General features: G+C 32.8%; 1 protein-coding gene across 1 annotated transcript; it reads right to left on the reverse strand.

The window, feature by feature from the left end:
• Nucleotides 1-23,525, reverse strand: LOC134241223 (uncharacterized; the record flags this gene model as incomplete). Its single annotated transcript, XM_062723289.1, has 9 exons — nucleotides 22,697-23,525; nucleotides 18,684-18,854; nucleotides 15,569-16,021; nucleotides 12,102-12,350; nucleotides 8,001-8,480; nucleotides 6,762-6,859; nucleotides 2,250-2,912; nucleotides 457-550; nucleotides 1-81 (listed from the first exon to the last, which is right to left on the reverse strand). Coding segments are annotated over exons 1-9 (3,118 nt in total), but the record flags the coding sequence as incomplete, so codon positions are not given.
• Nucleotides 23,526-26,732: the final 3,207 nt, after the last annotated feature.

Consider the following 26,732-nt stretch of genomic DNA (forward strand, 5'->3'; position numbering starts at 1 on the left):
CACCTTCGACAGATTCGTCAAGGTAGTCTGTTATAAGTTCTGCCACTAAATTGTTGTGCAGGCCCTTTGCTTTCTTTTGTACTATGTAGCAATAAGAAACAAAAATATTTGCTGAATGCACATAAATAATTAAGCTCATGGGATTGAGTACTCAGTTTGAAGTACCATATAACATTAATTTATTATTAATTTAATATTGTTTCTTAGTTTCTGTTTAAAATAATAAGTAGAAACAACTAATTTATTTCAAGAATTTGTAGCATTCTTGTATTAGATAAGCATAATTCATCTGTAGGAGAAGTCGACAATGTAAAGCAATTAAAAGAAAGGAGGTAGAGAAGAGGGAAAATACGTCGAGGAAAAATATTAAGAAAGACGATACATACTCATTAAACACATAAAATATGTGAAGGTTAGCGTTCTTAGATATGAGATATTTTTGAAATACGCAAATACCTTCCGTAAGTAATTCTATTGATGCTGGGCTTTCAGATGCTGCATGCTTATATCCACGTTTTGATTTTGATGCCTTAGGTTCATCATCAGGTACCTTTAAAAGTAAAATGTTGAAAAAAAATATATGTCATCAGCATTGAGTGTTATTTTGCTCAAAGATATATCTAAGATACTAAAGTTAACAAATTGGACACCTACATTCAATGTTATATATAGAGGTATATATCAATGTGTTTTACATGATATGTTAATCAGTACAGTAATTATATCTTTATAGGGAATGTAATGCAAAAAAAGATTATTCATAAATCTGATGTTAAAATATTGCCGATGGAACTATTCTGTAATCTTATTTTTTAAGAGCATACATATGTTGAAAAAGGTATAGCTATAGAAAATATGGTCATTTTCATCAATCTGTAAAGAATGTAAATCGTATAATATTGCTTATTTTGGGAAAGATAGATACAAAACTTTCAAAAAGTCCATTGGAATTTTCAGAATACAAATTTGATTTATAATGTGCATAATCTATCAATCAATCAATCAATCAAACATTTAACAGTCTTTTCTCAGTTTCTGCTCTATTTGTTTCAATTTGCTTTGTTCTGAATTATTTAAGAATGAAGAAGAAAATATAAACAGAATAATTTTACATCTATGTTTTTTTTTTGTTTTTATTTTTTTTTTTTTTCATTTGATGTTTGCTAAACGAAACCATCCTATCTTAAAGAAAGTTATATCAAGGGCGTTTGCATTCACCATTCTTTTAGAAGTAGGAATTAAAAGAAGTTTTAATTGCATGCGTCCTTCATCGATGATTTCCTATCGAGTTGTGTAAAGTTGAGACTATGGTTTAATACCACTTTCAATCATATTCATAAGAGTCTGAAATGTAAATCTTAAAGTTGAAGAATATTGAGAACAGAAGTCCAACTGTATCCAAAAAAGTGTGAAAAATCATTAATTTAGGTTTTCAAAAGCACCCATTTATAGATTTTTTTTGGTCTTTTGAATTAAGCACTGTGACCTACTAAAATAAGAAAAAGAGATCAATGAATCTTAGAGCCTTCTTTAAGCCTAAAATTTGCATAAAAAATCTTATGTCAAAAACAACTTTGAAAGTAGGCATTGATACGGTTTATAAAAAATGAAAGTTAAAAATAAAAAAAATGAAATAAATTCATTTTGGCAATGTAATAAAAATTACGATGAAATTTTTCACTCCGTTTTTTGTAATTAAATAACATATCATTCAAAGACTTTTTATGTTAAATAAAACATTTATGAAGTACCTGCTTCCAATATTGAATGATGTCTTTCGCCTTAATAATATGCTTTTCATTTGCCGGACAGGACGGACACTGAAAAGAAGCTCTTGTAAACACTGATTCATTTATGACAGCACCTTTTTTGTTATCACAAAATCCAATAGGCTTGCATTTGAATGCAATCTGGAATTCCGAGTGTTTATGGAACGTATTTGACAGATTATGTAATTCATGTTCAATTATTTTTCTAATCTGGTGACATATTGAGACATCAACTTTTCCCTTAGCAACAAATACTTGTAACTGTATTTCCGTTTGAGTCATTCCAAGCAGAATATTGTGGAGTTGATCATCAAACACGAAAATTGATGCAGTCTGGTAAATGCATCCTCGGTCTTTATCACAAAAAATTTCCCAAGGAATTTGCATGCACTTTGCTACAAGACGATGGAAAATTCCAGCGGGAAGAATACCCAATTTGTAGCAAAGGATGGACGAAGCAGGGTATGAAAAGTAACTTACAGGAAATGATTTTTTGTTCATACAAGGAACATACCATTTATTGTCACATATTTTTGCTAAGAGACCTAGCTTCTCCATGTACATCATGATATGATCTTTCTGTTCAATGTAACATTTGTTGTGCATCTTCCAAATAGCAGACAAAAGAGTGTCGTGCAACTCCCCAGTTTCATTGAAATTGTCCCATTCCGTAGCAAACTCAAACAAATCTTCTTCTGCATGGTTTTTATCTGTTATGACATTTTTAAATGCATCTGCAAACCACTGAACATCGAGAATAATAACTTTATTGAGGACATCTTGATCAAAGTATAAAATTTCTCTGGTGTCATGGAAAAACTGCAGCATAACTTTCATATCTTCACTAGTGTGAAGCCTAATTCCCTCTGGCAATGCTTCATTGAACGCAATAATATCATCTCTATTTAAAAATTTATCCTTTTTCTTTTCCCGAAAGAATGTTTCAAACATTGCCCATGATTGCGGGAGATCTTCACCCCAGTGTTCAAGTGAGTACACGACATCTACAATTGATTTCTTGATATTTTCAAGACTTTCTTTGTCATGAAAACCAACTGCAAATCGCCTTTTCACAAGTTCTTTGTGCAAAGACTTCTTAATTTCCAAAATCTTCCATATTTCACGGAAAAACAGTGTAATATCCTGGAAAGTAAATAAATTTATGAATACAATTTATCAGAAATACCATTTACGTAATAAATCGTTTTAGGATCATTCTATTTTTCATTCAATCAAAGGAAATCTTTTATATTTCTAATTGATTTTTACAATTGTTTTCATTTATTTTGAGGATAAACACCCATAATTTAAACTAAGCAAAGTTGAGCAGTATTACATTTAATAAAGAAGATAGATCTATCCAGCTAATATCGGTGCATCTTGTGATGTGTACCTTTCACGCGTAATTATTTTTTTTACTGTTTCTCAGTTATATTAAGGACCGATATGAAAAATGTGACCTATGCACCGTATCAATATGTATTTCTCCTTTTTAAAAATTGTAACAAAGCAACTGAATACCTGTAGAAAATTTAATATTACTATCCATAATGAATAGGACTTGGTCGTACACAGTACCAGTTATATCGAATGCATTATATTAGCTGTTTGTCACGAGACTTGAAAAGTTAAGCGGAATTTAGGAAATGAGGATAGTGCAAAGGCATGCCCTGTTTTTCAAGAAACAAATGATACACTTTAAAAGATGTTCATTTCCTCTACCCAAAAAGTGCTGGGAGCTAATCTGTGCTGTTTGCAAAGTACTGAAAATTTTGCCGAAAATGCCTATAGTAAGTGAAAATTTGCACTTCGCTCAACTTATGTTATAAATAAAATAATGTTTTGCAGAACACGATCAGCTCCCATCACTTTTCAAAATATACACTATATTAGCAATAGATATTTCATATTTCAGCTCAAACAAAATAGTATATCCCCTTCAACTTTTGATGTCAATCACGAAAACGCTTATCGTTCTAGCGAAATTCTCTACATTCCTTGTCCCTGTGCAGCTCCAATGCTACTAGATAAATTCAGATTCTATACAAAGCGTTAGCTTCGTGATCGGGAGGCCCGGGTTCGATTTTCGTTCGCGGCGCTGCGTCAAACCTAAGACGTAAACATTGGTAGTGACTGTTCCTTCCTTGACCTTAAAATAACGTAGCTCCCGTGGCACGGTGGGCGTTGGCATGTAAAATTTTCCTCACTGCTCAATGGCCGAGTGCCGAGTATAGGTCAAAATTTGATGCCCTTCTCTGGCATACGGTGACGTCTCCATATGAGTGAAAAACTCTCGAGAGGGACGATAAACTACATACAATCGATCAATTTATACAAGTTGTATTTAATAATTTATTTCCTTTTAGTTTTAATGATTAAGTTAAAAAACAGCGATGATATCATATTAATTGTAGCATTTTTTGTAATTATACAACCAGTGAATCTAGTCTCCTCTGGATCACCTCTGCTGCGTCATGTCAAGGGTGGTTACGCCATATTTGTTTCTATTTTTTGACTTGTTATACCCCCCGCTTGAAAAGCGGGAGGGTATATAGTGATCGGGATTTCCGTCCGTCCGTCCGTCTGTCCGTCCGTCCGTCTGTCCGTCCGTCCGTCCGTCTGTCCGTCCGTCGTCTGTACGTCCGTCCGTCCGTCCGTCTGTTACGCTTTTTCTCTTATCCGCAACTCCTCTTATACTACTGAGTGAAATTGAATGAAACTTTCACAGAATCTTCATTACATATTGCCATTGTGCACCTCCTATTTTACTTTTTTATTCAACACGTATTTTAGGTTTCCCAGAGCAAAACATGAACATTGCCATTTTTTGTTTACCTATGACGTCACATAATAGAAGCTTCTGGATAACATTTGACGGGACGAGTTATTCCTCTTTACACATTACCGTAAAACAATATAAAGCAACACATCGACATTATGGGAGGCGGGGGGTATCATTTAGTGAGCTCATTGCTCACAGTACCTCTAGTTTATATTACTCGACTGTATTACGCTCAAGCATTGCAATTTTACAATGTTTTATAAATAATTGATAAAATAAATAACTTTAAGTTGTTATTTACACATAATTATGTCTTTAAGTTCAAGATCTTGTAAATGCCTTCAGACCCACATTTTGCTGCTAGATCCATTATGACGTCAAAATCTCTTCACCCTTCTTTTTTACCGTACATTACGGCTCTATTGGAATTATGTAGACAATAAGGTATTTTCATGGAAATTTATTTGAAAATACATGAAAAGTAATCCCGATACCTTAATTAAATTTGATTGATTGATTGTATATTGCTTAAAGTCCCTCTCGTATATTAGATTTGACATTATTTTAAGAAAAGGCCATGAACTTACGAATTACCGTTTTCTGAGAGATTGTAGACAATCTGGATATATTTTCTTTGTTGAATATGAAACAAATTCTAATATTTGTGACTGCTTTTCTTATTTTTTCATCGGGTTTACTTTCAAATTCTGTCCCAAACACCTTATTGGACCAAGGTAAAGTTGTAAATCATCATTAAAGGACTTATTTCTTAATTTTGATAAATCTGTAGGCACCTTTCATTTACTAGATCTTGACCTTAAGTTAATTTTTGTGACTTGTAAAATTTTTCGTTACGTCACAATTAAACATCAAAAATGGTGTACTATGAATGTGAACTCTGACCTTTCTTAACATAACTGAGTTTTTAAGCACCTTTTTGTTTTTTTCTTTCAATTATTGTAATCTGCCTATAAAAAATCACTGTTATAAAACCTTTGATTAATTGAGAAAATATTTTCTAAAATGTAAAAGATTTTTAAGAGCTTTTAGGTCTTTCCACCCTTTTGTGGAATGCCCCCTGGGTCAGGGCTTCTTGTGTTAGGGCGGGGCTTACTTGAATATATAGTGAAAATGCATTGTCTTCAAAAAGTATTTTCCTCTGCTCCTTGGAATGAAGCTAGTGAATAAAGTACTAAGTTTTGATGAGGACTCATATGCCTCTTATACAAATTGTAAATTTCATGGCCCCAGTGTCAGGGGTTTTGGTGTTAGGGCTGAGCTGTATTTATACTATTATATACTAGTGAAAATTCATTAATTCTTCTCTGCTCCTGGGTATTAAACAAAGTAACAACGTACATAGTTGTGATGAGGAAGGGAGCCTCTTTGGAAACTGTGGATTTCATATTCCCAGGGTCTGGAGTTCAATTATGACTTAGGATGAGAATATATGGACTGAATAGTGAAAATGCAAAAAATCTTTGAAAAACTTCTCTTTTTGGAGTATTAAACAAACTAACTACATACATAGTTATGCTATGCATGGGTCATTCTTCCAGATTTGTGAATTTTAAGGCCCCTGGATCAGGAGTATCATAGAGAACGGGATGGAGGGTTGGTTCTAATTAAGATTGAAAATGAATTAAATCTTCGAAATCAGCTCTATCATATGAATCAAACATTTATGATGAGCAATAGTATCTTTTCCAAAACTGTGAAATTTGTTGACCTAGGATCATGGGTTTCTCTGGGATGGGGGCACTACAGATTATTGCTGAAAATTACCGATTAGATGAAATGCAATTTTGTTCCCCTACTCTATCTATGGATATTATGTAACCAAACTAAACGTGCTATCCGTATAGTTATGATGAGCAATTGTGCTTCTTTCAAAAGTGTGAATGTCATGGCCTTTAGTTTAAAACATGAACAAAAATTAATTGGAAAGTAGTTGCATGATGTTCAGGTGACCTACAAGGCCCATGGACCTCTTCTTTAATTTGGTGATTTATTACTGAATAGAACCGAAACCGTATGATAAAAAAATTATTTATTTTTTATCATCTTAATATTATAAGGTAAAATTTTCAAATTTGAACTCATTTTTTCGATTGTTTTAGAATTATTAGAAAACTTATTTATAATTAACTTGCTATATTAATAACTAAACATATATATATATTTATCAAAAGAAAAAAAAATGTGCATACCCTTTCTTCTTTATCCTCACTGTGTGTACCGATCAGGATGACAGGTGCCTTAATACTGCTATATTGGTGAATGGACTCCATCCAAAATTTAAGATAATCTGAATAAAATTATAATAGAAACATTTCACGTATGAGTAAGCAAGGAAGATTTTTTAAAGGAAAGAATAGCGATTTTTTTTTATAATAAAACAGTTCTACGGACTGATCATTAGTAAATTTTATTATCTTATATTAACTATTACGTACATGTATTTGTTGAATTGTACACAATGGGTAAGAAACCAGTCAATCAGAGAACTGTGTCCTCCGTATAAGAAGAAAAAAATGTTTTAAAAAAGCTTGAAAAAAAATATGCAGATAGAAAAGGCAATTGGCGTTATGATATGAAATGTGAAATGCAAATGAGTAATCATGCCGAAAGTCCAATCGTATAATACGCATTGAGGCACAGCAAACACGGACCTCAAGTAATCTAGGTGAGATCAGATGTCATTGAAGACAACGCTTTCCCGTAGATCGACCACACCTAATGTGTGCTCAGTGGCACGATAAGGTGACGGAAAAACCATTGTAAAAAAAAAACTGAAATAAAAATTATAAATTTGATTTTTGTTTGGAGAAAGATCATGAAATGGCATCTGATATCCAAAATACCCAATATTAAAAAATGCTTTATAATGTGTACACCTACATATAACTGTGCAATACAAAGTATTAGAATTACATGTACGTATTTACGAAAAAAAGTTTGTTTAGCAGTTAAAAAGCGGATGTAAACTTTTGCTTTAAATTTAAAATTTACTTTTTCGTTTGGTAAAAAGTTGATAAATCCTTTTGCTCTCGGATACTCGGCAAAGAACATGAATGCAAATACATGTACATAAGAAAGTCCTCATTAACAAAATATGAATATATAATGCATATATTTTCTGGCGGATTTCCTGCTACATACACAAATACAAATGTGTTTTGGTTTGCTAAATAAATCTATTATTGTTGTAATTTCATGTTTATTGGTCTCAATCTGCGCATTGGTATATAATAAACAGATTATTTTTTCCATATGCGACTTTCGCATTCCCTTAGTTACTGGAAACAATTACAATCTTATCAATTAATATTTGAAGCTAACTTTTCCCCATCACAAAGACAATGTAATGACCTGTATACAGTGGCAAAGCAATTCACAGAAATAAAACAATTTTTGCATGCAAGTCATAAATGAAATAAAATCGGAACCTTTATGTGTCCATTCTTTATAAATCGACCCTTTCTGCCTACACACTTCCTCTCCAACTTTATCTTCAAACTTCTTCTCCATATTCAGCACCAGGATGAAGAATGCCCGCGGACTCAGAAAAATCTGGTGTGAGGCATAATATGCACATTGACCAGCAAAGTCGGTCATTGTGATTTTTTTCTCGGGATCATTTGAATTGTTTTTTGAAAGTATCTGCAAAACTCCAGATAGTTCTGAAGCACTAGAAAAAGCTTCGCTATTTTCAAGGACTTCCCTTGAATTTTCCGATGATGTAGGGTCTTCTCGTTTATATGATGAGGTAGTCTGAATTTTGATTCCTTCGGGTGACACCTGTCTAAGAATCGATGCTTCTGCAGTAGTATACCCAACAGCAACTGGTTCCACTTTCTCCAGCTTTTCAACATCATTCGCTTCATCAACACGAATTTTAAACCGTTGCTGCTGACTTGAATTATTTACTGCAAAAACAAACTTTTGTATGACAATGACAGTTAATTGCTTTAAACAAATGGCAGTCTTTTAAAATGTTTTCTGTTGTAAAGTATTTTTTTCTTCGGACTTCAATCTTGTGCCATTTTTGTGAAACAGCATTTTGTGAATAGTGAATAGTCTAAATTTGATCAAATAAATCAAATGTAAAAGATTCGTTTTCTATTTCTGAGGATATGCCATAGTATAAATATATAATATCTGAGTTATTTTTAAGCCGTTGGCTTTTTTCATGTGTTTTATTACCTCAAGTAGTACAAACATACATAGTCATATATGTACTGTGTACTAGGTTATAACCTTATAGGTACTATGAATTTAAAAAAAATCTTATATTTCTCGGTATTTCTGATATCCCTCTGATGAGATTCTATCGTGTCTTCTTTGTCCTTTCCGATAAAAAAAAAACCATCGAATGTATTTAAATCACTAAATGATAAAATTCAATACAATCCGGAGTCTCTTCTCATTTGGATTTATGCACACATATCTTTTCTTTATTATATTTAAGCATTATGCTCAGTCTGTTAACCAACATTAATTCGCGTGCTAGAAATATCTGTTAGTTTCACAACCTTTTTTAAATCGCGAATATTAATCTTGAATTGAAATTCTTTTACTTAAAATTTGTAGAGAATGTTTCTCAATCATGAAAATTAATCGTCGCGGAATGATTCAAACTGACAATTCGCTATTCGAGACTGATGGTCGTTTTACATGTATTACGTGTATTTCATGACGTTAAAATTAATATTCTAAGGATAAGAGGTCTCTCTACACATTTGTTTCGATGTTTATCAGAAAACAATTTTTACGGAAACTTTACTAATGAAATTTGAATTATATCAAGCTATCAGTAAAGTTAAAACAATGAAATATAAAGATCACAAACAATTTTACTACGATTATTGCCAAGATCAATAAAATGCCGCGGATATTATTCTCCGATAAATCATGAACGTCATCAAAAAATTATTAGATCTGAAACACGTATCAAACCTGTGCAGTTGAAATGAACATTTGACTTAAGCATGAAATGCTTATTTAGACCACATTGATACGTCGTCTTTTTCAATTTAAACACTGTATATTGCAAGATGTAGCTGATGAATGTAGGTTTCTAAAGCCAAGCGTGGCTGTTTCACGAACCTCCCTACATTTCTCCCTGATTTCAGGTAAACAAACAAATTTACACTCTGGTGCTAATTGGAACAGCGTTATCGCAGTATTGTGACCTTATTCGTTATACAGGGTGTCCCAAAACATATGTTACACTTTTTATTATCTATAACTTTATCAAACCACAAGCATTCACAAAGATATTTTGTCAACATCTAGTGTATTAGCATTTATTTTATCTGACAAACTTTCAAGAAATTCTGTTAAAAATTAAGGTAGTTATGATGTCCAAATGACGTCATCATATTTCTAATTTTGAACCTTCATGTGAACAGCTGGTAGAAATTGTCAAACTTTAATATGGGTGTAAATCTGCTACTTTAGTCATAGGAACCATGAGAAAGCAAATTCTGTAATGAACGTACACAACAGAATGCTAATCTACAGACTTGTGAGTTGTGAGGGAGTTAAAAGTTAAAGGCACCATAAATGACACATGACTTAATTCTGGTTATAAGACCAAGGGTGCCCGTACCATAGAGAACATTAATTCCATTGATAGAGTAATCACTGAAACTTTATAAAAATCCCATAGACGGGTACTGCCTAAACTAGATGCATATGGCGCTATTGGTAAATGTACTGTTCATAAAATACTCAAATTCGGTTTAAAACTGATTCCTTACAAGATAATTGTAATGCAGCATTTGATAGAGACAAAAATTATATGTCGTCTAGAGTTTGCCTATTGGATTTTGATTAGACCAAATTCTGCAAATTTAACAGATGCATGGTTTTCCGTTTAAGCCCACTTTCATCTTAACAATGTTGTTAAAGAGAATCTTACGTTCTTGTGTTTGTTCAAACTTATTCTTATTGTGGAAAAACCTGTTAGAATGTTACATACAAACTTGGTAAAAAAAATTCAGAAATCGTGTTCAAATAATATTAATTCTAAGGGATTTAATTTGGAACATGCTATAAAATGTCATATGTTATGGAGTTATTCTAAAGAAAAAAATGTTGATGATTGATAAGAAAATTGTAATAAATGTATGCTTGACAAAAAAATTATAACAATTTTATTAAATATTTCAAATTTCATTAACGTGACTTGAGGATTGAAATTTTTATAACGGTTTAAAAGTGTAACATATGTTTTGGGACACCCTGTATATAAACGCGACCAGTCGTATTTTACATCTGCTAGCACACGAAGTAGAATAGAAATAAAGTCCTTGTTGTCGTGAATGTTGCCGAATAACCTCCTCAGTCTCGAAATGTTGTTTGAAATATAAAAGCCTCGGCTTTTATCTTTCAAACAATATTTCTCGACCTCGGAGGTTATTCTGCAACATTCACGAAAACGCGGACATTATTTCTTAAATAAACTTTGTGATTGAAAAATTCACCGTTGTTTTATTATTAAAATTAAATCATTGATATTAAGATAATTTATTTGAAAGATTCGATTTAATAAAAAAAATCGCTAACATCAGGAGAAATCTGCATCGACGAAAAAGACAAATGTCAAAGGTTCAATTTTTTGGACAAAATATTCCAATTTCTAGATTCAAATTCTAATCAAAACGATTATAGTCATAAATGTAATTAAAAATGTATTATTATTATTATGATATGAATAAATAGGTAAACAAAGCATATGCATGCACAAGAATGAAATAATATTTTTAAAACCCTATATTTGCACAATGTTACTCTTGCAAAGATCTTAGGCCTGTCTTTTTATTTTAGTTTCCGTTATATAGATGTACATACACGGAGAAAACCACTTCAGTCATGTTAAATACTAAGGACCAAAACATTTCCTTGTATACCAAACATTTATGACCTGTACATTTCTGTGGCAGTGAATTCAGGATCAAAATACGTGTTCATAGTCCAGTTCGCCGCCTGTACCAACGCAGCCGCTATTGCTTAAAAAGTCGGATTTCAACGCAATGTTTATAAAACGTCAAAAATTCATTTTTCATAAATCAAACACCAACATTTCAGGAATGTAGTTAATAATACACAAATATGGATTGTTTAGACGGGGGATATCACCAATTATCAGGTCTGAGTTGTCACCCGAGGGCGCTTGCGTTATGTAAATAAGAAATATCAATGACAAAATATTTTAAGTAACAGTTTAGCTTGTCCGCGATTTTTACGGACAACCCTCCTTCAGTTACTAAAGTTATTACTCTGACATTATATAAAAAAAACCAAATACAATGAAAAAAAGAGCACGTGTCCTCCTCAATATTAAAGGATGATGGTTGAAAAAATATAAATGAAAACTTAATTGAAAATGATTTTGTTTAACAGAAAACAGTTAAAGCAAATGAAAAGAGACAGCTGAAACTAGGTTAAAGATCATTCATAATGTGTCAATTAAGACCACTTGAGTTCACTATAGGAATATCCTACTGTGTTAAATTGAAATAATTATAGTAAACGAAAAATACCTCGGATGCTATCTGTCACATTAAAAACGTCAGTATGAATTTGAACGCCTCTTGTCGAATTGACACTTTGTTTAATTTCTGCCAGGTCAGTGCCCTTAAGTCTCTCTAGTAATGTTGTTTTCCCACTACCAGCACACCCTATGATCATTCCAGAGGCATGGTACATCCTCGTCCTCCCTTTCTTTAGATTTTCCGTGAAATTCTTCACTGATTTGTCCCCCCTCATTATAACCTGTATTGGAACGCCGACTACAAAGCAACAAAAATACAAATTTTTAATGTAAAAAAAAGATCGGGAAAACAAACTTCGGTTCACCTTTGTCGCGTCTCGTCAAACCTGAAATTAGGTAGTTAGGTCTACAATTCCTTCTCCAAGCACTCGGCAGTAGTAGTAAAATTAAGGGGTTTTGGTATATTATGACATCTCTATATGAGTGAAAATTTCTCAAAAGGGAGGTAAAATAACATTCACTCATTCATTGAACCAATCAATCATTTGATTGATTAATAGATTGTATGATATTTTAAAACTCATTCGAGGATTTTTTTTTCACTCATATACCTACAGTGTATGTATATCAACTTTCACCGTTGAAGGGCTTCAAATTTAGACCTATACAAGGCATTCACGGCCATTAACGCTTACCGTGAGAGGGGACATTGGTTTTTAAGATCTTAATCGAAGAGCCCTAAATTTTAACTTCAGAGTGCCAAGAGCATGGCGAAGGAACGGTTGCTACTTATTTTGCATCGACTGTGTCACAGCCGAGATTCGAACTCACGACCTCCTGATCACAAAGCGAGCAATCTACAGACAGATAGTAACGTCAAATGAATAATAATATATTGAAATATCTAATGGTGATAATTGTATAGAATCTTTTTTCCATTTCATTGTCATGTTCATGTTGTAATCAAAAATCCGTGTTTTAAAAATACAAGTTAGAATAGATTTTTTATTGTATAAATTCTATACTTTAAAGCAATTGAAACGAAACAAAAAGTAATCTACAAATATGATTTTTATGTAATGATTTTTGTAAATTAATTTAGTAAGGTTATACTTGACTTAAGGTATTAAATGTATAAAATAGAATTTAAACCTAATAAATGAATGGCCTGATACTTTTAATCATGGTAGCATTTTGAAGGTATTATGAAATAATTATACTCGACCAAAGAAATGTACAAAATTTTAATCATTGTTCATTAAATGCACCTTAAATTCAACATCGAGGATTGTATGTTGTTTAACGTCCCTCATGAGAATTTTTCAGAAGCCACCACTTGCCGATGGAGAGCTACAAAATTTGTCCTATACTCGGTTTCTAGAGCCATTGAGCAGGGAGGGATTTTTTCTCGTGCCAGCACCTACTGCGACCTGGGACCTCGATTATACGGTCCTATCCGAAAGACTAGTCTCTGCGTCCCACAGTAGAATTCGAACCTGCGACAATTCAATATTAAAGTCTATGGCAGCGCATGTTTTTTAAGACATTGTAAAAAAGTAATGTGAATTTCATAAAAAAAAAGAGCCATAGCTGCCTTACCGACGACTCGGCCTACTCAAGTATTTAAAAGGAAATCACCTGTTTCTATTTATAGATACATTTACCTTTTCAATTTAAAATCAAACTACATGTATGTAATCATTTGTGAACCAGTGTTATACAATGTACATCTAGCTGCAAGTTTGTTGCATGACAGTACATGTAATTTTACTTGTCCAATACTCTTATTCTAAACAAGATTGTTTGAAAATTTAAAAAAAAACAGGCTAGCAGCTATGACTTTGGTCATTAAAATAGTTTAAGATTGTTTTCCCCAAGATACTTTCAATGTGTAATGTTGTATTATATATCTCTTTTAAAATTTATTTATACATATATGTATTATAAGATAATTAAAGAAAACATAGGAAAATGCACACAGAAAAAAAAATAAAATCGTTGTTGAGTAACACGCACTGTGAGATTCGAACTCACGATCATTATGTCTTTAATCCAGCAGTCATACCACTATGCCACGAAGTCTTGGTATTCAGATGGATAAAATTAAGACAGATTGTTGAATTTTAAAATAATAATTTTAGAAGAAAAATTAAATACATATTTTCAACATCTTCAATATGAAGACCACCTTTAACCAAAATTATATAAACGTATTGAAGTGCAGTCATATCCAAATAAAACTATTCAGAAGTTGTTTTTCTGGTTAAGGGTGGTCTTTTCCTACAGTTTGTAATTGTTTAGGGGAAAACTTCAGTATTTACTATATTTTCCATATATACTGAACGATTTTTATAACTATCATAAGAGGGAAGTATTAATAATTGAGTATTATTTTTGCGTGAGTTGCTTTAAGACATGTATAAACTAACATAGTATGACAAAATTTTGGTTAAGCAAAGTATTTAAAAAATCACTACTGGAGAAGGCGAAAGTGATTATCAAATGTGCTATGGCTCTTTGTCGGTGAAAAATGCATAAAACTGCATGAGTCATGTGATTATCGTTTATTTCACTTAAATTGATATCAAGCAATGTATTTCTAGATAGTCTAAAATGATTTAAATTGTTTGAAATCTCTTCCTTATACAGTGAATAAGTTAAAAACACCAGAGGTTTGATAACAATTTTAATGATTATATTATAATTATAAGAAACACATGAATGTTAAACCCTACCCAAGCCCTTGTAGCTTGATTAATACGATATGTTCATCAATTAGATTTCTAAGCAAAAGAAATATTCTCTGCTATATCGAAATGCTTGTTTTTTCAGATTATCGGGTCAAATTTTCTCTAACCTAGCGCAGTGTACAAGTAATAGCACTTGAATTTTTTCTACAGACATTCATTCATGCTAATGATGCACAAAAGCCTGTTTAAGCATGATGTAGTGCATTTTTTCATCTGCAATTCCTCATTACATTTAAATCGTTAACGGTTACACAGTCAGTAGAGCGCTCACTCTGTGATCAGGGGTCTTGAGTTCGAATCTCGACCGCCACTGAAATAACCTAATAAAAATTGGGTAGCAACCTGTTCTTCGCCAATGTGCTTAGCACTTGAAGTGTCATTTGCGTGTCCTTAGGATGAGACCTTAAACATCGAGGTCCCAAATTACCGCAGGCCTAGGCACAATAATGATCTTTCACCGCTCAATGGCCCTGAGTGCCAAGTAAAGGTCAAAATTGAAGCCCTTTACCGGTATATGGTGACGTCTCTAAATGCGTAAAGGAGATTTCGAATGGGAACGGATAAGGTTTTTAAAGATTTTGCAGTTAAACTTCTTTTTACTGTTCATAAAGGCAATATTAAAAAAAAAAAATCCAGGTCACGTTTCTGAACTTATAGTCCATTTATAAAATGATGCGAATTTAGGAAGAGACAAAATAGCAGTAATGGGTCTTTAGTTATATTTTTAACATTTAAATTAAATTAAAAGATGATGTTAACGACCTACATTTTCTAAATACAGCTTCATGTATTGACTGGTCATTCATTGTCGGATGTGTGAAAATATTTTCTCCTAGCCTTTCTAAAAACTCCTCATTTTTTTCTGGCAATAACCAACAGCAAACTTCACCTTCTTCTCTCTGATAATTACACGATCTACAGTACTCAGCAATGTTTTCTTTTTCAGCCCAAGCCAAGAAAATATCCAGAAATTTTAAATTTTTTGAAAATCTAAGAAAACTGATATTTTTGAAGAGTTCGTTGGAAAAACTTATTTCTAATTCATTGAATTTCAGAATTGGTTTGTACTTTTCTAAATCTTTTAAAGCAAAGGGCTTTTTGATTTCCTTGGATTGAAAACTGTTGGCAACAGTATTGTATTTGGTCATCCAGTTTCCTTCTTTCAAGTTTATTTTATAAGAATTGGAAAGAAGAAGGCACATCAAAAATGTATCCCCATCTAAAAATAAAAATAAAATATCAAAGATTAGCAAGCTCATCTAAATGAATGTGACCTATAAATAAAGGTTCATAAAATCAAAGTACTGAAAGTACTGAAAAGCGGTTAGCATGCTTTCATCGAATATGTACAGTGTACAATAACAAAAAATGTATTGAATGATGATATTAAAGTAAGCATGCATATCTTTTTCCAATGTCATCAGCGAAGAAGCAGACACACTGAATTTTGTAGTACTTAACTAAATGGTAAAACCAATAACATCCCAGACTGATGTCACAAATGTTTGTTTCAAAATATCAACCTGAGATTTTCAGTTTGAAAGACAGGAAGTTCAATTTCAAAAATTTCTCCCTAATTGTCTACATTGGTGGTGTCCAAAAGTGCTCAGAACGAAAAAAAAAATTATGTTGATCTTGCAAATTTAATTGGCTTTCATGCTCTATTGATTCTGAAATTAGGTAACTGTAAAGGCTACTATAGCAAACAACTCAAAAAGAAAATAAAATGATAATTCAAATTCTTTAGATTAATTGGTTTGGAGTACTGTACATAGGTCTTTAGCTGGCTAGTCTGAGAAAAACGGATGGACGAGCAGAGAATTAATTAATTTCAGAGAGCTTCAATTTCGTAGGCTCACAGCGGGTCAGCAGGTGTGACCTGTCATTGAGGATGCTTACTTCTCCCAGGCACCGGAACTTTCAAGGATCTGTTTTTCTTTTGAGACCGATCACTGTTCATTCTGTATTTTGATACAGATACTGAGTACTTCTGTTTATTAATATTATGAACTATTTCTCTCACAGGAAGAAAGACAAGTAAACAAGATAATAAAGTTTTAAGAAATGTACATTATTGACTTTTCATACAATAAAATGTTCGAATAAGTTAATGGTATATGACAATTATTTAAAAAAGAGTCTTGCACGATATGTATAAACGAACATATACTGAGTATTTGGCAAATATTTCTATGCAATATTGATATAAAAAAAAAACGTGTGAAAAGGAAAGTTGTTGTTTAATCCATCAATACTAGTATTTTAAAAATTCAAAGGTTCACTAAAAGTCAGTGTATAACAAACAATTTAATTGTCCATTGCAAGAATTACCTAGGTATCATTGTCACTTTCTTCAATATGTCGCATAAGCAATACGTTGTTTTTTTGTTTTTTGTTTTGTTTTTTTATACTAAAAACAAGTATGCGAATTTCTATCAATATGCCTGTAAGCATCTGTATTTTAATTTTTATTTCTTCTCAAAGGCTCAAAATGATACTTAACAAATTGGACAAATTCAAATTTAAGTATTTTTACAACTTATACCTTGCACAGGAATTTAGCAAACTTTCAAAAATAATCATTCATTAGATATAATTTTCAATTTGTGCTGATTGTCAAGATTTTTCATGCCTCTTTTTCTGTGCATATTTTATATCGGGTGATTTTTAGAGAAGGATCGAATGCCGATTAAATTTTTTTCTCCATTTTTTTAAAATTAATTTTAATATTTTCAATTATTTAATTATTTTTCTGTACAACTTACAGATGTATTCAGTATTTTTATATAAAGGCTTTCTTCGTGTACTAGTATTACTTAAGTTAATTAAAGGGATGCCATAATATTTTGGAAAATGAAACGCGATCGAGAGATTCTCCGATGTTTTGCAGTCGGTAATAACCTTCAACCCCTTTAGCCAGTAATTAACCCGTCCTCCCTGTGCCCAGTAGCATAATTCGGTCAAATATTTATTGTTCACGAGGGGTGCCTTATAATTAATCATAGGCACCTGAATTTTTATCAGTAAGTCTCTAAATTAGCCAAATATCGAAACATTCTACCCCCTCTATATATAAATACATAAGTTGTGCAACGCCATTTTGACCACCTGTTCGATTCAGGCTTCAATTTAACACATAAATCGGATATGCCTACTGGTTTTCGTGTAGCATTGGGTTCAAATATGATATTTCTCGCTATACATGTCTTCCTAAAGTTTAAATCTAACAAGTTGATAATGTTATCAGCTAAACTTCATGCTGACTTCGAATTTCGTCACAGGGCCCGATCGCCATCAGCTGATGTCACGGAAATTTCGACACCAAATGCTCCTATACATAAACTTTTTTTAATTCAACAATTATAAATTTATTTCATTGACAAACAAAATCAGAAAAAAAATTAAAAACCGAAAGATTATGTTGTTTTGATAGTCTTGATTTTATTTAACATATGTTATATGTGTTAGAAACAAATCATAGGTACTAGGTAGAGGCTTTGTTGAAGTTTCCGTTGTCGATAGGTAGCGCCTTATGGAAGTTTCCGGTGTCGATAAAAATCGGACACATGCCATAAAGCGGTTAGCGAAGCTAACCGCTTAAAAAGAATGTCTAGAAATATATTAAAGTCAAATGTCGTAATCTTAAATCACTGAGATCAATGTTCTTGAGAAGATAATGTTCAAAGCACATCACATTATTTCTGCAATTTTTCTATAATCTTTCCATGAATTCTCCTTTACCCGCAAGGGAAATGGGATGTTTTGTTGTTAAAAAGAGTTTCGACGATGATATATTTTTTATCCGAAAAAGAGCAATATTTGCTGGCCTACATATAACTAAATAAATACAGAACATACTGATTTTGATTCCAGCAACAAACCTTCTATCCTGTGAATTTCTTTAAACAGCTCCTCTATATCTCCAAGATGATGTCCCCTGTGATCCTCAGAGCTCGTACAATCCACACACAAGGGAAAATTACACTGAATACAGAACTGAACTAATGTACGTCGAGGGTGTCTCTTGCATTTAATGTCGTGCAGATGAAGGTCTGTTAGACGTCCCCCCCCAAAAAAAAATATATTATTAATGATAAATTAGATAAACAATGGAAATGATTTCATACAATCTTCTTTTTTATACTAAACAGAAGACGCCTTGGCGTCATTTTAAATAACGTGTTTCAAAATCACGCATTAATACACACAGGATGAAAAGCCAGGTTTCCCAAATTTGGAAACCCGATGGAAACATATGGGAATCGTGACATCAGTAGTTTCCATATAGTTTCCATTTTATGGAAACCACATAGTGGTTTCCACATAGATTCCCGACATGGAAACAATCAACCTGTGGTTTCCCGTACGTTTCCCAAGATAGGAAACCATGGAAACATTCCCTGGTGGTTTCCATGTAGATTCCCGACATGGAAACAACCAACCTGTGGTTTTCCGTTAGTTTCCCAAGATAGGAAACCATGGAAACATGCCTCAGTGGTTTCCATATAGATTCCCGACATGGAAGCCACTAATGTGTAGTTTCCCCCATGTTTCCCAGGTAGAGAAACTTTGAAAGTATATCTCAATGCTAACCCACCTACTTTTTATTTTACAAAAAGTTAAATATTTTCTGATGTTACCATATGCTTACCAATTATAGAAATATTTCAAAAGTGTTTACATGCTGTATCAAAATAATTAACTTCCCTTCAAACAGTTAAAATAACTAGATGTGTATTTCTGCGTGATAAAATTTAATATTTCAGCACCGTGAACGCAATTTAATATTAAAAATTTATGAAATAAGTTTTGGTAAACTCGTATAGAATGCATGAAATGGAATAGAGAAAATTAAGTGCAGTTATGTAGATATCAATCATTTCCGATCTCACTTTCTTGTAAGCTGTCTATGTTGAATGTTCCTTTGAAAAAAATGCAAGAGCGAAGGGCACCTTTTATGATATTATTTACAGAAAAGGTAAAAAGATCGATAAAAAAGTAAATAAAGAAACATATCAAGTTGCGATTATATAAAATGTAGTGATTAAGGACAGATGAGACGTTCCTCAATAATATAATCATAATTTTTTCCAATATTTTGACATTGAAGACTTACTTTTTTTTTTACATTATAACATGTATTCACAAAAACTCAAGGTACCTTACAAGGCATTTTGTTTGAGATACCAGAGGATGGCATCTCTTATATACCGGGGTAATCCTTCAGGAAAAAATTCTTCAGTTGGTTTGTCACAATTACATTTTTAGTGTTTCAAATTATTAAAAACCAGTTTAGAAAGTAATAAAGATTTTTATACAAATTTATTATACATTAATATGAAGATTCACAAAACAGATACTTAATGGGAAACGTATCGTCTGACCTTTAAAAAAAACAAAATATAGAAGAGTAAGTATGGTTACATAGAGATCAATGTAAACTGGTCAGATAAAATCCATCGAATTGGTTGGAGGCTGAGTATTATCATACTAGTATTTTACTTTAGTAAGATTGTTTTTTTATTATTTAATAAATTATTATTATTATTGGGGGTGGGTGGATTGCTTTTCATTTTTTCCTAGAGAAGCCCCCCCCCCCTTCAAAAAAAAAAATAAAACCACACTTGAAAAAATCACTATAGTCGGCCTGTGTAATAACTACGGGCACCTGTCCTCACGTGCCATATCAGGTGGAGACACGTGCCGCGAAGACACCTGTCACTGTGTATTTTTTGTATATTCTATGTGAATTGAGACGGTTTTCTACCTAAAGGGAACAATGGGCTGTTGTCGAGCATGTACTCACACAGCCTCCGACCGAAAATTCGTTTGAATTAAGATGACGATTCGGGGTTTTTTTATCAATTAAAAAATTGTATATTTCATAAATAAAGTTATACAAGAGAACATATTTATAATATAACATACATTTATTTTAAGATTTTCAATGAAAGAACGAACTATTTAGAATTTTTATTTCAATTTTCATTTCTGATTTGAAAAAACTATGCTCTTTAGAAATTAAATAATTTTCTATAGGTATTGTGAAATCAACACTGTATTTATATAATAGTGTTGCATTATGCATGTACTATGCCTAAATAGTAGGCAGGGTTTGACACATGGTGCACGAGCCGGAGGCGAGTGCACTATGTGTCAAACCCTGCCTACTATTTAGGCATAGTACATGCATAATGCAACACTATTTTTATTATTATGCTGACTGTTGTAATTATTTATGCGGTAATCCATTTGATTTTTTCCTGATAATATCGGTGCTTAAACAGCGCACTTGCAAGAACTCATTCAAAATATTCATGCTAAAATTGTTTGCATGCTTAGTTATTTTGGTTACTAGTATTTTCTCTAAATAAGTCGGGATTTTCTGTCCCAAAGCAACACATTTTTATTTTCTGTTATGTTAGTAAGCCTTATTTGTTTGCAGACGTCGATTCTCATTGATAATTTTCTTTTACATCCTTCAATCAAGCGTCATATAAAAAAGCGTTTTAATGACCCTATAAAATCAGTTCATCTAACGATCTGTATGTAATTAGTTTGAAAGTTTGTTGTACACATTAATCTAAAGTTCCTTAGAATAATATAACTGTTTTCAAATAATATTTGTCTATTTTCTCCTTCTTGTGTCAATTGTATAAATTAAGTTTATATATTTAATAAAATTGCATCAATCAGTGATCGTCTCTATGGCGTAATCGATAAGGCATCGGACTGTCAATCTCATGGTCGTGAGTTCGATCCCCGGCATGTGCATGGAAGAATTTTATTCAGTAAATAAAGCCGTGCACTATTTCGGCATAGTATGTTTACGCCATATAAATCCTTAGACCACTATGCGAGAATAGTAGGGTATGGGTTATATAGAGACAAACTGACAGGAAGCATAATAATTAATAGTCTTGATGAGTTTTTGTGTGAAATTTGTAATCCAACGTACTATACAAAGGCATTTATTAAATAATGTTATAATATTCCTGAGTCAAGGAAACTTTAGGAATCGTAAGGTTTCACGAGGTTCCATGTAGTTTCCCGTAATAGGAAACCTTAAGATTCCATCAAGTTTCCATTCCACGGAAACCACTACGCTCCGATTCCCTGTGGTTTCCTGAGTCACGGAAACTTTAGGAATCATGAGATTTCCCAAGCTTCCATGTAGTTTCCTTAAAAAGGAAACTTTAAGATTCCACCAGGTTTCCATCCCACGGAAACCACTACGCTCCGATTCCATATGGTTTCCTGAGTCACGGAAACTATAGGAATGGTGAGGTTTCCCGAGCTTCCATGTAGTTTCCCGTAAAAGGAAACCTAAAGATTCCACCAGGTTTCCATTTTACGGAAACCCCCTACGATCCGATTCCATCAAGTTTCCTGATTCTGGAAACCAGTGGAATCTTTAGGTTTCCCATTATGGGAAACTACATGGATGTTCGGGAAACTTCAGGTTTACAGAGGTTTCCGTGGTTCGGGATACCTTATGGAATCGGAGCGTAGGGGGTTTCCGTGTCACGGAAACTTGGCGGAATAACCTGGCATCCGCTGCGGAAACCACTGGGAAACATGATGTAAACGTGAGGTTTCCGTGAGGTTTCCATGTGGTTTCCATAAAGTTTCCCATGATGGGAAACCACTTTTTTCACCCAGTGACAAGGAACTAGTTCGAATGCTAATGCAGAAAGTCAACCGACCGCCATATTGCTTATCTATGCAATTTTACACATAAACTATAGCGCAGTATATTTCAAGAAAATGTCAGATGCATTTTACTCAGCATAAATAATACATTGATATTAGGTGAAACTCTCATGAACATAATATATAAGGATATGTAAATATGACGGTTGCTAGCATTTAGGAAAAATTTCAAGATTCTTACCGGAAGGCGATTCTCCGTCTATACATTTGTAAATGACTACTGTATTGTTATATCCTGATCCAATCCAGAGGAAACTGTTTTTTTCATCATAACTCAGACTTTGTGGTAAGTATAAACCTTGCTCTTGTGTCAGAATGAATGATAAAAAGTTACCGTCTTTGCTAATCATATGTATTGTATTGTTATCATAATCGCACACAAGAATTTGTGACAAAACGTTTGTACATATTCCAAATGGAAGAAGTCCTGATCCGGAAGGGTGCCCTGAATAAGAGAAACGATGCCATCCTCCACGATTCGTTACTACCACGGCCTCACGGTCATGGTCAGACACAATTATATCTCCATTCCGATTCTCGGTAATATATCCAGGGTCAATATATAATTTCTCACCTGTATTGTGGTCGTATTGTATAGTTTGGATAAGTTCTAATGCTGCATTATATCGAGTTACTTTTGCACTATATGTACCAGCATTCCACATTACGACCAGCAAGTCTTCATTAGAATGAGAGCTGTAAACACACGCTGGTTTCCATTGATCTGTGCATTTGATTAATGTACTCTTAACTTTGTCAACTTTAGACAGTTTGTTTATGTTACCATTCCTGTTTATATATATTAAATCTCCATCGCTGTTAACTGTGTGTACTCCGCATCCACTATCTATATCTGTCAGTTGGTGTAGATTTGTACCCGCTGTGTTTGTCAAGACGAGATTGTTCACATCATTGACCCAGACCTCGTCCGATGTCAGTCGGGAAATATGTCCACCGTAAGTAACTCCTGGCACTGTGACAGATTTATGAAACACTACACTGGACATCATTTCTCGTAGAAAATCTTTGTTTGTCTTTTTCCTAGGGTTGTATAAAATTAAATTGGAACGTCATCTTTTTTTCATTCATGAAGTTTCTCTACAAAAAATGTAGTTATCTAAATCATAATGCCTTTTTGCAAAGAAAGGAGTTGATCCTTACTTCATGGGTTCGAATTTCAAAGTGGGACGCGGAGACTGGTCATTCGGATGACACCGTTTACATATAAACTAATGTTCCGTGTCACAGTTAAAGATTGCACGAGAAATATAATGGCCCCAAGTGCAAATACTAGGTCAAATTTTCCACTTCTCCATTGGCAAGTGAGGGCTTTTCAAAATTGTTGAAAAATTCTCGAGAGGGAAATTAAATTACATACAAACAAAAGCCTTTTTTGCCCATTTATCGATGTTTTGATTAAAGAATAATAAAAAAAAAAAATCATGAAAATACAGAAAAAATGTTGACTGTGCGACGGTTTTGGGGAGCACATTTATGTATATTAGTGGTTAGCCTATCGATTTACAACTTGGTTCATTCTTTTTACTCTGCGTAAGATATCTAAAGTCAAAACAACACTATAATCTCAGCGAAATCAGTAAGGACAAAAAACTTTGTTCTGATATCTCTACGGATCTCAGACCAGTGTCACCTAATCTCATTCGGGGTTTCGTGCCCGGACTTCGACGGCGTGTTTGATTATAAGGGCCTGAAATGAATAATGTGACCGCTACAAATATTTGCTTTGGACATCCTTTTAATTCCCCTTTACCATAAAACTTTCGTTTATTGCCTCCATTGTCTCCCATTTTTGTAGGAATGAGATTATGTGAACTTGGTCTTATACCGATCCGAAGAGCCTTCAGACAATTATTTTAGTCACCATTAATATCCCTAAGATTATAATTTGTATTCATAAATTGTTGTATATGTATTTTAGTTGCATATTTCCATTACAAATATCTTTTTTTTTACAAAAACACTTAATTTGCCTTTGATCTTGAATATAGATAAAAGCAATGTATTTTTTTATTATTGGTAAACTTTTGTTTTCTTATCGAAGGAATTCGTTTGGGCTCCAGTTGCAATAATATTGAGTATTTCGTGTACTTAATTTACCTTTGGAAAATAAAAATTTGGATCAAAGTAGAGTCAGTACGAAATTTTGGGAGTTGATTTAACCAACTCCTTATATTCAGCGCGCCAGACTTACAACTGACTTACAGTAGCTAAGATGATATATCTTTGATTTAAACAGTGTGTTGTGAAAATAGCAGTAAGGCTACAATTACAGATTTGACCAACAAATTGAGCAGGGTGTTAAGATTGGATAAAAGGCTACCCGAGTATAATACAATTCAATGTAAGATTCTTCTGTAGTTTTTGACTATAAGAAATATTCAAAGTATATGGTTGCCTATATGTCTCATATATTTAGGTGAAAGAAATTTAAGAGACCATGTTTTTTTTCCTCGTCAAAATTGAACAGCTTTTAATAGAAATGGGAAAATGTGCATGAAGACTAGCAGGAATTATATTATACGCACGTTCAATAGAAACGCAACACCCTACTTTTAGGGTGAAAATTATATACGGGATATAACTATGTACCAAAATAGTTAGGACATCTTTTACTTTACCATATCAGTTGTGAGTATATTAGCCAATAACCATTTCAGTTAAATTATTTATGCCAATTTGGTAATATCCTCTTATAGGCTCAATATGGTAGTATCTTTTTATGCAAAAAGAAAATCATTTTGAAATGCAAGTAGAGACCATGTCTCTTATATAAAGAGGTCAAATTTAATCTAACTGATACTATTACATCGTGATATTGTCTTCTTGATTCTGTAAAATTTTATTTTTAAATACAAGAAATGTGAGAAGAATTCTACCTTAAAGGATTTATTCATAGTATACAAAATATAGAGTATAAAATAAACTAACAGACAAAACTTTGTCAAAAAGAAAAAGATAAATAAGAAGATCATGATTAATGAGATACAATATTGCTGCAACGTTCCAATTGTCTAAAATTGTTCGTTACATCATCGTGCGTAACTGTAAAAGGTCCTCCAAAAATGGTGTCATTTTGTAGAGAAGTTATCCTTTTGTATCGTTATAGGGCCAATCTTAAAATCTTAACAGAAATGGAAAATGATATCAGAGACTATGATATCATGTATATTTGATAAGATTGTGTGTCCAATACATTTTTTAGAAGCGCGGCAGGGGGGCTATCAATACGTCAGTTGCCTGGGGGAGAAAGACCTTGAATTGTTGCATTGATACATGTACGTAAAAATTCTGTGTTTTTAAATAAATGATTCAAAGTACATAAAATTTTGACTGAAAACTACAATCAGGAACATCTGACACCACAATCCATATGCACAACAAAAACAAAAGTCGATTCGCTACTGGTTAAAGAAATGAACTTCCTTGTTAATCGATGTCGTGTAATTAATAGCAATCTGCCGTGTCATCTCAATAATTTTTTCTTACCTTAACTATTATGAATCTTGGCAAATGCACACCATCGTCCAGACAGACATCGGAAAAACAGGTACAGTTGGACTTGGCACTTCTTTACTAGAAGGAAGTTTCAGTAAAGGTTATGCAAGACATCACGTGACATATATGGTATGTTGGGTTGTTTAGGGTCAGTGGTCATTGTGTAGTGCGGAGGATTTTAAAGATGCATATAAATCGTTTTCATACCGATTGTCCCTCATTATCCATTGTTACAATTTTTTGTAATCTACCAATGTTATTTGTTTTAAAGCCCGTTAATGGGTTAAATAGTTATTTAGACTGAGATTCGGCTTCAGTTATATTCAATTTTTAGCATTCATTTTTTTTTCTACAAATGCAGTATTTAGTAAACAAAGATATACTTGTATTTATTACTTTTCTAGAGACTGGTAAATTAGACGATTGATGTAATAAATTCTCATATATTCGTATTATAATTCATTCTACAGAATCTTCTCACAAGTCCGTATATTCAATGGGTTGTCGCTACAAAATACCGTAGAAGCAGATAATATTACAATATATTCAGGTGCGTCATCCGAGATCATTTTTGTATAGCATGCCATATATTTCCCTTCAGGGTTGAGTGCTTAGATATAAAGATATTGACACAGATCTTTAAAGAAATACGAGCTGCATTTTGGACAAAAAATATTTTGCTGTTAAAATGAGATTTTTTG

This window comes from Saccostrea cucullata, unplaced genomic scaffold (assembly GCF_032062105.1).
Source record: "Saccostrea cucullata isolate Sc308-1 unplaced genomic scaffold, CSIRO_AGI_Scuc_v1 ctg2753, whole genome shotgun sequence".
In the NCBI taxonomy this organism is placed as follows: Eukaryota; Metazoa; Mollusca; class Bivalvia; order Ostreida; family Ostreidae; genus Saccostrea; species Saccostrea cuccullata.